This window comes from Panthera uncia, assembly GCF_023721935.1.
Source record: "Panthera uncia isolate 11264 chromosome A1 unlocalized genomic scaffold, Puncia_PCG_1.0 HiC_scaffold_17, whole genome shotgun sequence".
Lineage (NCBI taxonomy): Eukaryota > Metazoa > Chordata > Mammalia > Carnivora > Felidae > Panthera > Panthera uncia.
In genome coordinates this window covers 85,944,338-85,959,880 of record NW_026057577.1, presented here as the reverse complement: position 1 = coordinate 85,959,880, position 15,543 = coordinate 85,944,338, and the positions used below count along the sequence as shown (strand labels likewise).

The following is a 15,543-nucleotide window of genomic DNA, read 5'->3' as shown; positions in this document are numbered from 1 at the left end:
TCAGAAACACAAAGCACTTTTTAAAAAAGCAATCTCCAATTTTAAAAAGTATAATTTTAGGGCGAGGAGCAGCGGGAATAGGCTAAATCCTGCAAGGAAAAGGGAGCAAGAGGGGAGTGTGTCTCGGGCCGATCACACCAGGTCGCGGCTCACGGCTGTCCGCGCACCTATGGCCGTGTGCACACGTGTGTGTGCCCGAGTGTGCGCGCGCAGCCACTGGGGCCTCTGGGCCGGGCCTTGGGGGTGCTTCCGACCCCGGGCTTCCTGCGGGCTGGGGCGGGCACGCGGCCCTGGCGGGGCTGCGGGGCAGACCTGGGGGGCGTGCACAAACGCTTGCGGCGCCACTGTGTGTGTGTGTGTGTGTGTGTGTGTGTGTGTGTGTGCGCGCGCGCGCGCACGCGCGCGCCTCCGCGGGCACCATTTTCTGCTTCGCTCGGGACAGGCACATAAAAGGGAAGGCGGCTGCCGCCCCGTCGCCGTCCTCTTTCCCTCAGATGCCCTCTGCTGCAGGTTTATTATTACAGTACGGGCCGCGCCGCCTCTCCCCGCGGCCTGGCGGCCTGCCGGGCTGTGCAGCGCCCTGGCCGCCTTCACGCCTGGCGCGCCCCCAAACCGCCTCCTCCGCCTCCTTATTTGTCTGAAAAGCAACCGCACGTCGAGGCGGAGAAGCCCTCCGCGGGGGCGGGAGAGGCTGGGCCGGGGTGTGTGTGCGCCGTGCTCCAGGGCGGGGCCGGGGCGGCGCGCCGGTCTGCGGGCCCTTTTGTCCCCCAGGGGCCCGGCAGGAGCAGTAGGGGCGGCGGGGTGCTCGGGTGCGGGGTGCCGGGGCGCGCTTGCTGGCCGCTCGCCGACGGGGCCCCGAGTCGCCGATTCCTGCAGAGTAAGCAGTCTGGCTCCGCTGCGGCCGCACAGTGGCAGCAAGGCTGGGGCGCTGGCGCAGCGCCAGCCCCATCAGAATTAGCTCATTGTTCACTAGCACACTGGCAGCGGAGAGCGGGAGAGAGAGAGAGAGAGAGAGGAGAGAGAGAGACTGAGACTCTTAGAGAAAGACACACACACACACACACACACACACACACACACACACACACTCTTGGAGAGAGAGCGCGCGAGGCAGGGAGACCTTCCCCTCCTTTTTCCACGGCTGTACTTCTTGGAAGTGAAGCCGGTCTGGGTTTTGTTTCCCTTCCCCCTCCTCTCTCCTCTTCCTCCACCCCTGTCCCCTCCCCCTCCCCTCCCCCTCCCCCTCCCAGCTGTCTTTCTAGCATGATGCCCTTTTTCATCCACATTTGTGTTTCAGGTGTAGAGAGGAGAGAGTGAACAGGGAGCGGGGCTTTTGTCTGTAAGTATATGCCTTCCCATCCCCGGCCGGGAGCGCTGCTTTCTCTTTTGTGTCGGTTTCTTGCCATTGCTCTTAGCTGGACCCTTCAACCCTGCAGAGTTCATGCTTCTTCCCTCTAAATTTTAAAGAGCTGAAGCGTGTACCTTGAAGAAATTCTGGCATTTTGGTCCTGGTGCATTAAGGCTGGAATTTAACTTGAGCTTTTTTTTTTTTTTTTTTAATGCACAAGTTAAGAGGGAGAATTCTTTTGGGAAGGGGTGGGGTTTTTTGCTTGTTGGTATGGTTAATTTTTGTTCTTCTTGCTCATATAGCATTCTTAGGGACTGGTTTGTTTCTTTGCATTAGATGCACTTTGGTGCATGCACCCCCACCCCCTTTATTAAATGAATTTGTATCCCTCCATCCATACACTTTATTACTCTCTCAGCGCTGCTGCCGCCGCCAAGGGTCTTCTCAGGCATTCGATCTTGCAACACTTTTTCTGCATTTTCTTATAAAGCAGTTGAACTTTGGGGGAGGGAGGGTTTAAAAATACATGACTGCTTTTTGCTGGATGATGATGATAACAATCTGATTTGCATTTATGTGTATCTATAATAACATTATAGGAAAACTCTAAGAGCTTATGATACCCTGTTGGAGAACTTTTAGTTTTTCCATTCATCTTAATTTTTGCCATAACTTATGTTAACAAAAGAACCGTGTTCTGACGACATAAAGGTGGAGAGGAAAATCACTGCAGCATGTACATTAATGTTTATTTGGTATAAAGAGAAGGGCATAATGGTGTGTATTCCTGACTCCCCCCCCCCCCGGTGTTTTTTTTTTTTTTTTTTTTTTTTTTTTTTAAGACACGGAAGGTTATGTAATGCAGTGCCATTTCCAAAAATACCCACTCTGAGGCATTACACTACACGGTGGAAGGCTGATTCCTATTCTGCTGTCTTGATTGCAAATATACTGCCAGTAGTATGTCTGGGAACAAAGAGCAGCCAGAAAACAATCTATTTTTATCGCTTGGTTCTACTTTTAAGTTACTAAACCTTTTGAACTCCCGCAATTTAAAGAGGAACCAAACACTAAGAATAGCCCAGGACTCTGCAGAGCCAGGTACCAGGAATTTCTTTGTCCCCTATTTAAGCCTATAGACCCTTGGAAAGCTCTCTGAGAAGCCCCAGTGGTTACAATAATTTGCATGTAACTTATCTTAACCACAGAAAATGGTTATTTGTCTGTAACCTCTAAACCGGCATTTTTCATTTCCTGACCTGCGGTGAGGCGATTTGTCTTCTGTATTTAAACATATTTTGCAGGTTGATCTCCCTGGACTGAAGAGAGGGAGGGTGCAAGGCCAAGACTGTTACGATTCTCAAAATGGTAAGAATGGGTCATCAGAGGCAATTCTCAGTAGGTTCTCGTGTCTTGATTTCATATAAATATCAACCACACGCCTTCATCCCGCCTCAACCCCTTATTGTTCCTACCCCATTTGACCTTTAAAGGGGTCTTTCTCCGTCCGGCATGTGGGAGCTTTGCAGTGCAGCAATTGATATGAATTGGATGTGGTGAATTAGATCTTTTTGATTTGCAGTCATTTTGAACAGAAACTGAAATTCCTCTTTCAGAAGCAAAGATTTATTTAACTTGAACAACAGAAATGGTTCTGTTCTTTAAGAAGAGCGGTGTGTTGTGACATGCATGGAGGGAGGTGGCAGTCGTAGGGCTCAAACAAAGCAATGGGTCCTATTTTAGAGCTCGCCAGAAGTCACCCTCAGAGTAGGGGTCCATGTCCCGCTCATCAAACACCTGGACAGTCTGCTCTCCTTAAGAGCAATATATGTGAAGAGCTTGGACTTTTTTTTACCTTCATATACCCTGCCTATTGTATCTCAGATGTAATTAGTGTTGATACTTTTTGTTGATGTATAACTTCACTTCTCAGAGGCATCTGCTCCGTTTCAGAAGTCAAGCACATTACCTCTGAATGAAAGGGTGACTATTTGTGACAAGCATTGTGATACAGAAGGCAGTTTCATTTTGGATAACTGTGGAAAGAGCGAAACAGATGAAATACACATTAAAAACAGCTGAATAAGTATACTGATCTCCTATGAAAAATTTCCTCCTTGGAAATAAGATTGGACTGCGAAGAAAATAATCGAAATGTCAGGCAACTTTTAAGTACATGTCCTACTGCAGATGTCTACACTGTTTAAAACACCTTTCTGCCACTCAGAATGTGTGATTTCCAAATTTAGTTTTAGGTTTTATTTTTTTTTTTAATCGAGGGTGGAATTTAATGAATCAAAATTAAATCTGATATACTTGGTGTTTTCTTTGAGAACAACCCAAGTATAAGCTTCCAGGGAGAAGAATGAATCAGAGCAATTAAATGAGTTCAGTTTGAATCCTATTAGCAAGTAAGCTCTCTATTTTTTGTGTGTGCCTCACCTGTCCGTTCAACAGGTGGGTGGCAAAGCCTTGTGGAAAGTAGCTCTTGCTCAGACTTAGCAGATAGTGACCAAATTAAGGAACTTGAGGTGGACGGGCAAAAGGGATGAACAGAAAAGTAAACTGATCAGCAGGTTTTGTGCAAATGGTTCCCAACTTCCTATTAAGTTCCAATTAGCCACTGTCCTAGAGTGCTAGGATGGTAATAAAATGAACCGCTGCACAGTATTTTTGTTTATTTTTCTTTTACTGAGACTGGCTGCATCACTTTGTCTTGTCGCTTTTTATCCAGAGTCTTACCTTCTGTGCCACCATAGGTGGACAGACCACGAAGGTTCACATATGCTGTAATATGTCAGGTGACCAGTTTGGTTAAACATAAATTTGACCACTGACTCTGTCAAAACTAGCAGACCTGACTGTAGGTCAAAAACTGACTATAGGTCAGGCTCAAAGAGTAAATACCGTGTTTCTGTATTAGTGAGTGGAATGAGCTTCGTGAAAGGCAAGCGTGTGTGCCAAAGCCGAGAATGAAAGTTGGAACAATTTGAGTGCAGAAGAGTAAATCTGAATTATTATTACATGTTGTTAATTTCTTACAGTTGTCCTTTATGTATGGTGGCAGAATGAGAAATCACAGTGTGTTGCTCTTGGAAGGATTTTTACTCATGGAAAAATTCTCACAACTTTTTGGTGACCCTTTCATCAAGATGTCAGTCCCTTTTGGCACAAGCCCATTGCCTGAAATGAAACCACCGACAGTTATTGTCTGTGGGTGATTCCAAGTAACTTTCTAACAATTTGCTTATTCTGGGAAGCCTGAGCCCTTCAAAGTTTCTGCACCTATTAATGTTAAAAAAAAAAGTTTCATTATATTCTTTAAAAAACTTATTAGAGGCATCTTATACCTCCTTTTATCCTTTTTGGCAAAATGGAGTTATTTTCTTTCCTTGATTAGAACTGGAATTACTTTGCTGATCTCTGTAACTAGCTTACATGAAGACTTAGCCTGCGTACAATGGAAACTTCTTCTAGGGAAGCAGCAGATTTAATACCTGGCCACCTCTGCAAAATATATGAACATGCCTTTTCTGTTAAACGTGTATTTCCATTTACATAATTTAAAACACTAAAGAGGATCTAATTTCAGTGTATTTATCTGGTTTAGTTAAGGGCTTATGCCAAATACAAATTTATAATCAGCTCATTCCAGGGTACAAAATTACAGGTAGACTTCAGAATTCAAAACAGAACAATTCAGTATCTAGACATTTTACATATACCCTAAAATGATGATGTTTCACAACAATAATTTCAAGACACTCAAGACTCCTAGAGTGTCTTTGCATTACCAGAAGAATACAACCACTTTGTTAACTCTCCCAGGCACTGATCACAGTGTATTCTGTGTAGGGGACTCTCTGAGGGCAATTCTGGGGGCACCGTTTACATAGTTAAAATATATTGTTACACAACTCAGGAGTACTGTCAAAGGTGCAATTTTGAGTTTACTTTGCTGTGTCTTAGTTGACCAGAGTGTTCTTTTCAATAACTCCTTCCCAAACTTTTTAGGTTATCTGGTATATGTGCATTTTTTTCCAGTTGCCTGTTTTATTTTATTTTATTTTATTTTATTTTTTTATTTATTATTGCAATTAACAAAATATTGCAAGTCTGCAGAGATTTTCAGTATTTAATTTATATTTGGCTTTTTGCTAAATTTGAATATCTAAGATATATTTTGTATGGGTTTTTGGTATTTAGGTGTTTTATTTTAAAAGTACTTGCTTCAGATACATCAATGAGAAGAAAATACTTCAGAATGAGCAGATGATCTTGAATAGCTTGAAAAAATAATGTAATCCAATGTCAAGGTTAAGTCCTGATTTACAATGACTACCCTCTGTGCAGTAAACTTGCCTTTGCGTATGTGTGTGCATGGACTCACAGTGGCATAAGCATGGACTCATTATGTTTTAATAGAGATCTAGGAATTGGAACTATTTAAGTTCTCTGTAAGGCTGATGCTGAGCTTTTCACAAAGATGAGTTGACTCTATTGTACTGTTCATAGAGCTCTGCTTTTTGTACAGTCTGTGAAGTGGCATTCATGGCTTACAAGGAGACTCTTTCAATAATCTCCCCATTAACATAAGGTTTTCTTATTTAAAAGAGAAAGACAAAGATTGAGGAGGAATGAGGAGGTACTATTGGTCGCTGTGCCATTGGGCTTTGGAATGTAAATTTATAGGTTGCTCAGTTGATTGTGGAGTTGCTGAAGAGTACCTAGGAGGGTAATTTTATCTGGTGCTATTTTACACAAGGCCTTCCAGCGCACTGTAAGGGGGAAATTGGGGATTGTTTGGGGAATTAGGACAGTAGGGATGATCTATCCGGCTTTAACCCCAGCCCAGCTTCATCTTGAGTTATATAGATAATTCAGGTAGAAGGCATTTGAGCAGAAATCTTTGAATAAAGAGTTATTTAGAGTCTCACTCTATTTTAACCTGATGGAATTCTTAAAAACTTGTATGTAAAGCAGATCATCATAAAATACTAAAGACATTCATTTTATTTGAAATCCTGAAAAGAGTACTTCTGAAGTAGAAAAATAAACTTCTAAAATGTGAATACTTCACTAAATTAAATGAGGAACCTCTAGATTACAAGCGTTATATGTTAAGTATTCATCCACACCGGGGACGGGGAGCCCTGGGGTGAAATACCGGCTCCCTTGGTCTTCCACATGTTTTTCCTTAGTGCTGTTCCTGGCTGAAAAGTCTCCTAAGGTCTTATCCTCACAGCCAAAGTGAAATGGAGCACTGACATAGTTATCAGAATAATTACGCTTAAAACAAAACAAAAAGCTTGATTTCATCTGATTCATCTTGGTTATTCAGAATGTTCCTGGAGTGATGTAGGAGTGGGAAGGATTTGCCTGAATTATCTGTGTAATTCCTTTGTTCTACGGGAAAAGACTAGGGATAAGGAAATCATATCCGCAAATCCAATTTGAATATACCAGAGGAAAATGTATTGAATGTACTTGGACTATGTCATCTTGGTTGATCACGATATATTAAAAGATTCCAATTTTAAACTGCTCCTTTGCTTTGAACTGGAAAACAGATTAACCATAAATCTCAGCCCACATCTGTAGAAATCATGGTTGCTAAAAATACCATTTATTGGGTCTAAATTTATCTGAAATGGGTATTTCTAGACATATTTTGCAGGTAGGGACAGCTTCAAAGATTTCTATCTTACTGGTTTAAAAAATATCAGTGACCCTGAAATTGATCTGTGAGGGCATGATTAGCAGCAGCTAATGGTTTAGCAGCTCTAATGGTTTGGGATTTAAGCATTAACATGGCTCTCAACTAAATTCTAAATATCAATTCAGTTATTAGTAGCCATGACATGGTGTTAACCTGGGTGTAACACTAGATTATACTCTCCTGCGTTATTGGTTGGTTGGATCATACTCATTTCTTTCATTAACCAAATAAATTGCAGGCTCCCAGAGGGTTTATAAATTTCACATAGAGCGCTTAATAAAGTTTTAAATATATGTTAGAAGTTCAATAAATATTGGGTTGGACTTTTAAAAATTCATCCTTAAGACTTAATCGTGTTTAGTTTTGGTGATCTGGAAGTAACTTGTACCCTTACCTTCTTCTTAAGAGCTAGGAAGTTGAAGTGAATGTAATTTTAGTTTTCACAGTCAATCATTTTCTATTATTTACTAACAAGAGAAAAAAATTGTGGTTAGTCCAGAAAGCCACTTGCCAAAAGAGAGTGGCTTGCAATTGCTCACATTTACCAGCTTTGGAGCCACACTCTGATCAACCTGGTGATACGCTAGGTTTGATCCAGCTGTGGTAACTTAGAGCTAATAGTAACTTTTCCTGTAGCCATAAAAATCCCCTCCAGGATCCAGGAGGAGCTTTGATCCCAGTACTGGAACTTTAAATCCCCCACTTTATAATCAGATTCTGTGATATTATGAAAATGACCTCGAGAACACAAAGGTGCCGTGACTAGAGAGTACTGAAGAAAATGAGAAAAGTTCTTGGTGAGATTGTGCACCTATTCCCTTGTCAACTGAACAAGTATTTTTTGAGCATTTTATTTGTGCTTGGTTCTTTGCATTACAGAAGATGCACACTTGACCTGTGCCCTCAGTCAGCTTAGATTTTAGTTGTGGAAAGAAGGCTAACATGTGTGACAAATTTAATGTAATGCAATAGAATCTAGTTCTAAATTGTAAGATGCAGAAGAATGATACTATTGAACACTGGGGAATGGGGATTGTAGGGGAAATTTTTTTTTAAGGAGGTAGAAATTAAGCCAGACCCAGAGATGGCAAGTATATGGCATGCATGCCATCACGAACTCCTGCTACCCATGTGGCAGACATTGCTAATCAAGCTTGATATACCCATTATTATTATTCAGCCTGAATCGGATTTCAGAATCCTCAGTATAGAGTTCCGTTAATAATTGGTTGGAGTTGGCACTCAACTGAAAACCTAGGAGTGGACTATTTGCTCCTTGACAGCAGGTGTCATGCCTTCTTAAGCTTTTATCCCTAGGGCTTAACACTAGTCCTTAATAATTATTAAGTGAATGAAGAACTAAGACTATTTGGATAGATTTAGATGGGAGAGAAGCGTATTCCAGATGAAGGGAATACATTAGAAACATATGCTTGCAAGAGTAAGCACGATGCATTTGTACACAGTAGAGACTGTCCTGTTTAGGGCCTCTGTGCCATCAAGCACAGACCTCACAAACTAGATCTAGAAGCCAAGGACTTGATGTGCTAAGCTATAGGAAGCCACCAAGCCAGCATCTTAGAGTTGGCCCCAGGCCATCACTCGGGTTCCAACCTGTCCGCTTCTTTGCCTTTTGATTGTGCCCAACAGAAAAGAACACACACTTCTATATACTCCTGGCTAGATGGTAGCTTATTTTGTTGTTGCATCTCCCTGTCCTCAGGCTGGGGTGGAGTGGTGGAGAGAAGGCTGGCCCCTAGCTACAAGGAATTGGGAAAGAAGAAGGGAGCACTGTTAACCTGTTTCTATTGAGAAGGTAGCACCACTTCCACTGGCCAATTACAGCAGGTTCATTAGCGCCCATGTGGCCGGAGAGGGTGTTGCTGCTGCCTGAGAGGAGGCACCACACTTCCCTTCATGAGGCTAACTGGGTGGAGCCACGTGCTAATCAGTTGTAACCACATGTACCCGGTTGGTTCCCTCTTTCCACTTCTTCCTGATTAGTCAGACATACTTACTCAAAATTCAAGCCAACACTGACATCATCATCATAAAATTGTTTACAGTTTGAGGCCTACAGGCTGTTACTAAGTTGGTCAATAGTCTAGTGACCATTTGAAGGGAATCTCATCACATGACACACAGAAGTTGGGGAAAGCCAAGACTGAGAAGGATTTTCCTTGAATTTCTTCTGGTTACAGCCTAGACTCATAGCTTAGAATACATCAGCTTCAAGATTCTCAATGTGAAATGACTTCACTAACTCTTTTAGTCCCTTCAGATGAGGCTGGACTTACCTGATTCTCTTGGTAAAAATAACATAGGTAAATGTCATTCCTTGAATTCTTTATGCCTACTCTCACCTCATACTTTTAAATAATTTATTTTTTAATTTCTGTGTTTAGACCTTCATAAATTTAGTTTCTGTCAGTGGGCAGTCATGTCAGGAACCATGTAAACGAATCTTATTTCTGGCCACAATGGAATATATTTTCCTAGAGGAACCAGGCACTTGTGACTCTAAACATACCCCAGGAGTCCCTCTGTGCCTTTGCTTACTCAATCCTAGAAAGAAGGCTCCTTCTGACAGAATAAAGCCATTCTTCAAGACTGAGTTTAAATAACAGCTCCTCTACAAAATTCACCCCTGCATATCCAGTAGGAATAATCTCATGCTTTCTCTGTACAGTCATCACACAACATTCTACTTATTGGCTGGGTTATTTCTGCCCATCTGTTTTTCTATCCTCCAAGTCTGTAAACTTGAAACAAGAACATTGGCCACTAGTACATGGGCATCATCACCTCTCTCTTTGGTAGTTGAGACTGTGATGCCTTGTGTTTTGTTTTGTTTTGTTTTGTTTCCTTTTCCTCTCTAGTCATGATGGTGAATTCAGATGTGGAAAAGTTTCATCACTGAGAGGGAACTCTAGAACAGCTAGTGAAGTTGACTGGCATTCTCTTTCTGCACAGTGGAAGGAAACCCTAACTTTCATTGACATGTCCTAATGGGACGTTGGAACAGATCCCATGTCTCTGAACCAGTGTGATTGTTGCTTCAGTACCTATCCAGGATCTGGCACATCCTTAGTGATCAATAAATGTCTGTGGAATAAATGAATGAGTCAGTAGTTGGGGAAACATGGAGATCTGTTATTTCTGGGCAGAACCAGGCGACTCACCTTGAGATTTATAGCTAGTAACAGCCGAATACTCTGCAGAATTGTGACAGCTCAGGTTATAAAATTTATGGCCCAGGAAATGAGATGAGCACAGGTAGATTTTGAATTTACTACTGAAAAGCCCCTCGTAATAATCATTAAAGGTAGCTCGGTGGTAGGGAGGTAGGGGGATAGCTAAGTGAAACCTACACACAGTACAGGAACAACTCCTACATTTGGTGCTCCTTTCTTTTATACTTCTTTTGACCTTCTTTTAGAGGTCCTAAAAGAGTCCAAAAGGTTCACTTGGAATGGCCTGCTGAAAGAGGAATCTCCTCTCAGGGTAGAGTCACCCGTCTCATCTGCAACATTGCTGTGGAGAGCCATTATGTGCTGGGTTATTAATGCTGTTTTTCTAGTGGGTCCACAGTCTGTGTCTCAGCAACCTGACTGAGGCGGTCATGATGGTAAAGCATAATCAGCTTTGGTTTCACAAGGTAATGAAATCTTCATAAATATAATCATGGCCTATTATTACCTTCGAGTGGCTCCCATTTTAACGTTGTGCCTTAAAAGTGTTAGGATTATCTAGCTGGAGATGTTTTGAAGCCCTTGACTTTAGGCTGTGCTTGTTCAGCATTCATCCTTACTTTCATAGACAAAAATACAAATGGGACTCGTGTTTGAAAAGGAGAAAGAGAAGATACATAAGAGAACGTGGCCAATGAAAGGAAGGTCTGTTTGCCCCTTTTAAGCTGAAATCGGGAACCAGAGCCATTGATTGGAAAGAAAGGGAGAATAGCTCAGCAGTCATTGCCAGTAATAATATGAGCCAAAGACTCCTACCAAAAAGTAATTAAAACAAGAGGGAGATTCATAATGTGCACAGAAGTTCTGGTGTGGTTGTCCAGTTCTAGCTCCTCTCCCTTCTCCACTCCAACCGGTACTCAGATCACCATCACACGCCACTGTCCTTTGATTACTGGGGCAGGTAACAGCCTTCCTGTCTGAACTGCGTTTGATACAATTCCAGCGGGGGAAAAGTACTGCAGTCTGGTGGCTGAACAGGGAGAAATCTACAAAAGTTGTTGTGTTTAAAGTGGGTCCAGGCATTTTGAGGACGCTTTTGTTGGATAAAGTCAGTGTCGGATGGAAAACCTGTTCTTGGACAGGAAAGAAGAGAAATTAGGAGAAGATACTGCATCTTAGGCAACCGACATTCAGAACTGTCAAGGAAAAGCTAGAGTTGGTAGTCAGATGGATAAAATTTACTAAGATAGTAATAAACATGACCCAAGTGAGGGATTGCTACTAAGTACTTTTCCAAGAAGTACTGTTTCATGCCCTTCATTAAATGATGGTAGTGAAAGTTACCCAGAAGGCTTACTGGGATCATGATCTGAAAGTCTGTTCTTGTTTTGCCAGGCATTTGCTGAATCTTAGCCTGTCAGTGTGCTGTGTGGGTTTGGCAGCACATGGTTGAACACTTAGCCCAGTGCCTGCTGCATTGTGGGGGACTCGGTGAATGCTGGCTGAAGGAATGAAGAGTGGGCAGGGAAAGGAACCACTCTTTGAAACATGCACTATCAGGGACTTCCAGTTGTTGTATGGTTCAGAGAATTCAGTTTTGAAAACATGACTTAATTACAAGTCCAGTCCTTTCCTGCACAGACACCCCAGGATTTGATGGCTTAGTTCCAAGGGAAAAAAAAAAAAAAAACTCTTGAAGAAATGTGCTTGCTGCTTTGGCACTTCCAGCCCAAAGTAATGGGATGTACTCTTGGCAAGATGTTCATTCTATAGGATTGAAAGCTACCTACCAAATAGTGACTACCTCACCAAAATTAAGAACACAGCAAATATTTTTTGATTAATTGGTTGGATAATTGAGATTATATACCCAACCAATTCAGTTAATACAGCATCAGAAATTCTGCCCACATCTTCTCTGAGTCCTCCTCATGTTCATAATTTTGATCCTTCCTTAAGTGGATTTGACTGTTTCTGAAGCCTGGATGCTCTGGACCATAACTGAGTGTCCATTTCATGCTGCCCTGTGGAGACTTGGGTCTAATCATACATCATGAAATGCCCCAGGCCCTTGCATATTTTGCTCACTTCTTGATAATAGAATCTTAAATTGTTCTGATCTTGTTATCAAGGTCCGGGAGCCAAGTCTCCACATCTTTTCATCTTTATTAAGCATATTCTTTTTCCTTTTTTTTTTTTCATGATGACTGCTTTTAAAGTTTTAATTTTATTATATGAAGCTTAACTGTCTACACTGTCACAATCAATTCAATCAGGGATTCAATTAAATTTGTTCTTTGGCATCCTAGAGCAATTCATCTGATTATTGTGAATTTTTATCAGCTGTTCTTACACTGTTTGGACAAAGCCAGAGGGACGCTGTATTTTTGAGTGGGATGGAATACATTGCATCAGTGTAATCTGAGGATCACCTGCTTTGTTATTTGCTATTTAGTGCCTTCATGATGATAATAGCTAATTGGCTTGTTACCCCGTCTCTGTTTTTCCATTTTTCTGACTTTAGGAATATCTGCATTTCTTCTGCATTAATTAAATGTTTCCAAACGGAGTCAGGTTAAATTTGTTTCTCTTTCTTGAATTACCATTCTTAGTAGTTTATACACTGTCTCTCTGGGCTAATGAGTGTTTCTTTTCTTCCTCCACTAGGATGATTTCATATTTTTATGTAGTAGAGTTGACCCTTGAACAACACAGGTTTGAACTGTGCTGGTCCACTTACATGCAGATTTTTTTATAGATACAGGACAGTAAATGTATTTTCCTTGTGATTTTCTTAATAACATTTCCTTTTCTCTAGCTTCCTTTATTGCGAGAATACAGCATATAGTACATATGACATATGAAATGTGTTAATTATGGCTGTTAAGTTTGGGGGGGGTTAAAAATTGCACACAGATTTTTGCACAAGCCGTTGGTGCCTCTGAATCCCATGTTGTTAAAAGGTCAACTATATATGGTTTGTATATTTGAAGATCATTGATAAAGATAAGGTTCTAATTCTCCTTTAAGCAGTTTGTTTTTAAATTGAAATATTGGAAAGCAAAGTTACGGTGAACATGATTTCAAATACATTTGATGAAAGAAAGATCTTCTGAATTAGACTGTGCATTGCTAGGCCCTCTGGGAAGTTGGTTGAGAGTTCATTTGGGGGTCATATTAAAACAATTTGGTTTCTCAGTAAATGCCCTTTGTAATTAGCTGCAGCCATTGCTAGATACTTGTTTTGTTCTAAACATTTCCTTCCACGGAAAATTGAAAAAAGACAAAAGTATGATGACCAGTGTAGCTTGGGTTTAATTAGATCCAAAGTCTTAACATAACCAAGCCAGAGTTGCTGGTCTAAAAGCAGTCTTTCCTCAAGGACTGTGGCAACACATGGATACTGGAGAGCAAACCCTCTCTGCCCTCAGACAGTGCTAATTGGTTTTTAGGTAAGTTATTTTTGAAGGGCAACACAGGCAGCAGAGCAACAAATATTTTTGAGAAAATGCCTCTTGATAGTAGGTGTCAGAAATTCAGCATTAGGGCACTAAGCAGAGATGCTCAGCGCCTCCTGTACTTGGGGTATTGAAAACCGGCCCCGGCACTCGGGGGAGCTTATGTCGGCACTCGAGGTGGCCCTGGGGAACTGGCAGAGGAGGTCCATGTCTGTCGACAGACAGTATTCTATGAGAGGAGAGGCTGGGTTTGCATCCTGCCTTCTCTACTGCTGGGTTCTGTGGGCAGGCTCCCTGATGTGTCTCCCTCAGTATTCTCATCTGTAAAATGATGAGGATGATGGAAATGGCAGCCAGTCCAGATCCCCTTACGCGTGTGCTTCAACCTGTTGCGGCACTGTGATGTATTGGTGAATTTCATCCTTGGAACCACACCGAGGATTAAATAAGCACACCTGGGAAACATGCCTAAAGACATTATAGTGAACCCGCGTGTGCATTTCCACAGAAAACTGGGGTCTCCAGATTTACATACTCTCCCTGTGTGGGTTCCAGCAACTCCTGTGTATTGTTCATAGTTCTCTTCCTTTGGAGAAGTCAAGTTTTAATGATTGGTTTACAAGGGAAGAGAGACTGAGGGGGGGGAAAAAAAAACAAAAACATGAGGTCAGAGTATTGTGTTGTTGGAGAATGTAGTCAGGACTTAGAATCAACGCCTGAGTTTCTTTAATTTTTTTGGTAATGTTTATTTTTGAGAGAGAGAGAGAGAGAGAGAGAGAGAGACAGAGACAGAGCATGAGTTGGGGAGGGGCCGAGAGAGAAGACGACACAGAATCCGAAACAGGCTGCAGGCTCTAAGCTGTTAGCACAGAGACCGATGCAGGACTCGAACTCACAAACCTTGAGATCATGACCTGGGCTGAAGTTGGACGCTCAACCTACTGAGCCACCCAGGCACCCCTTGAGTTTCTAATACTACCTTTTTCATGTCCGTTAGAATATAAGTGAGGTAATTTTGCCTCCCAAGTTGGCATTCCTCTTCCTTTTGCAGTTACCTTCACACTCTTGATGTATGTGTGTCTTTGGTGACTCCCAGCCCTGAAACCCTACATCAATTTGGGTGGGTGGCTGCCCCTTTGGGTCTTGTTTGCTTCCCACAGTACTGCCTGACTGAGCCCTCATCCCTCCTAAATCAGACCATTTCTCCTGCCAGTGAGGTTGAAAATCCAGGTGGTGCACGGGGGCACATCCATCCTAATCTTACTCTTATCCTCTGGTACTTTTAGTTTTTTGCCAGTTTTCGCAGAGGACAGGTGATGGAAACTTCTTAGTGGCCTCTCTATGACCTGAGCACTTACAGCATGTGGGTACAGATCTGACTGTATTTTTCCTTTTTTAAAAGCCAAACTTATAAGACAGTCAGCTAGCATCTGATTTAAACTACTTTTAATTATAGCCTCTTGCAATAGAAATGACTTTTTCCCTCCAAATTTGGTGATCTGTTATGATACTGTTGAAGAGGTAGCAGTCTTTAAATGACCAAGGCAGTGTGGGGCAAGCATGGAGCTGCAGAGTGGCTTGGGCTGGGGGATTTGCAGCTGCCAGTAGAAGAGGGCACACCGATGGGAAGAGTGAGTGATTTCTTTGGGAATGAGCACTTGGGGACAAAATGCACACTTTCTGGAAAATTCAGTCTTGAACTTGTCAGCAAAAGGAATGCTTTGATATTTCCACAAACTCCTCAAAAGCAACTGGCTATCTCATCATCCACCTAGAGCAAGAAAAGTCCAAAATTCTTAGGTCTAGATAAAAAAAAAAAAATACTAG

The 15,543-nt window shown here is 42.1% G+C and overlaps 1 protein-coding gene across 3 annotated transcripts in view; it reads left to right on the top strand.

Moving 5' to 3' along the window:
• Positions 1-418: 418 nt before the first annotated feature.
• NREP (neuronal regeneration related protein) overlaps positions 419-15,543 on the top strand; it is a 29,038-nt gene continuing 13,913 nt past the window's right edge. The window contains exons 1-3 of one of the 3 annotated variants that reach the window (XM_049647716.1): positions 419-877; positions 1,298-1,339; positions 2,653-2,716. In XM_049647716.1, coding sequence (XP_049503673.1) covers positions 2,714-2,716 — 3 coding nt within the window. In that variant the 5' untranslated portion in view covers positions 419-877; positions 1,298-1,339; positions 2,653-2,713. Of the gene's footprint in view, positions 878-918; positions 1,340-1,366; positions 2,450-2,652; positions 2,717-15,543 lie in introns of those variants that run through there. The other 2 variants (XM_049647715.1, XM_049647717.1) reach the window with 2 other exon arrangements.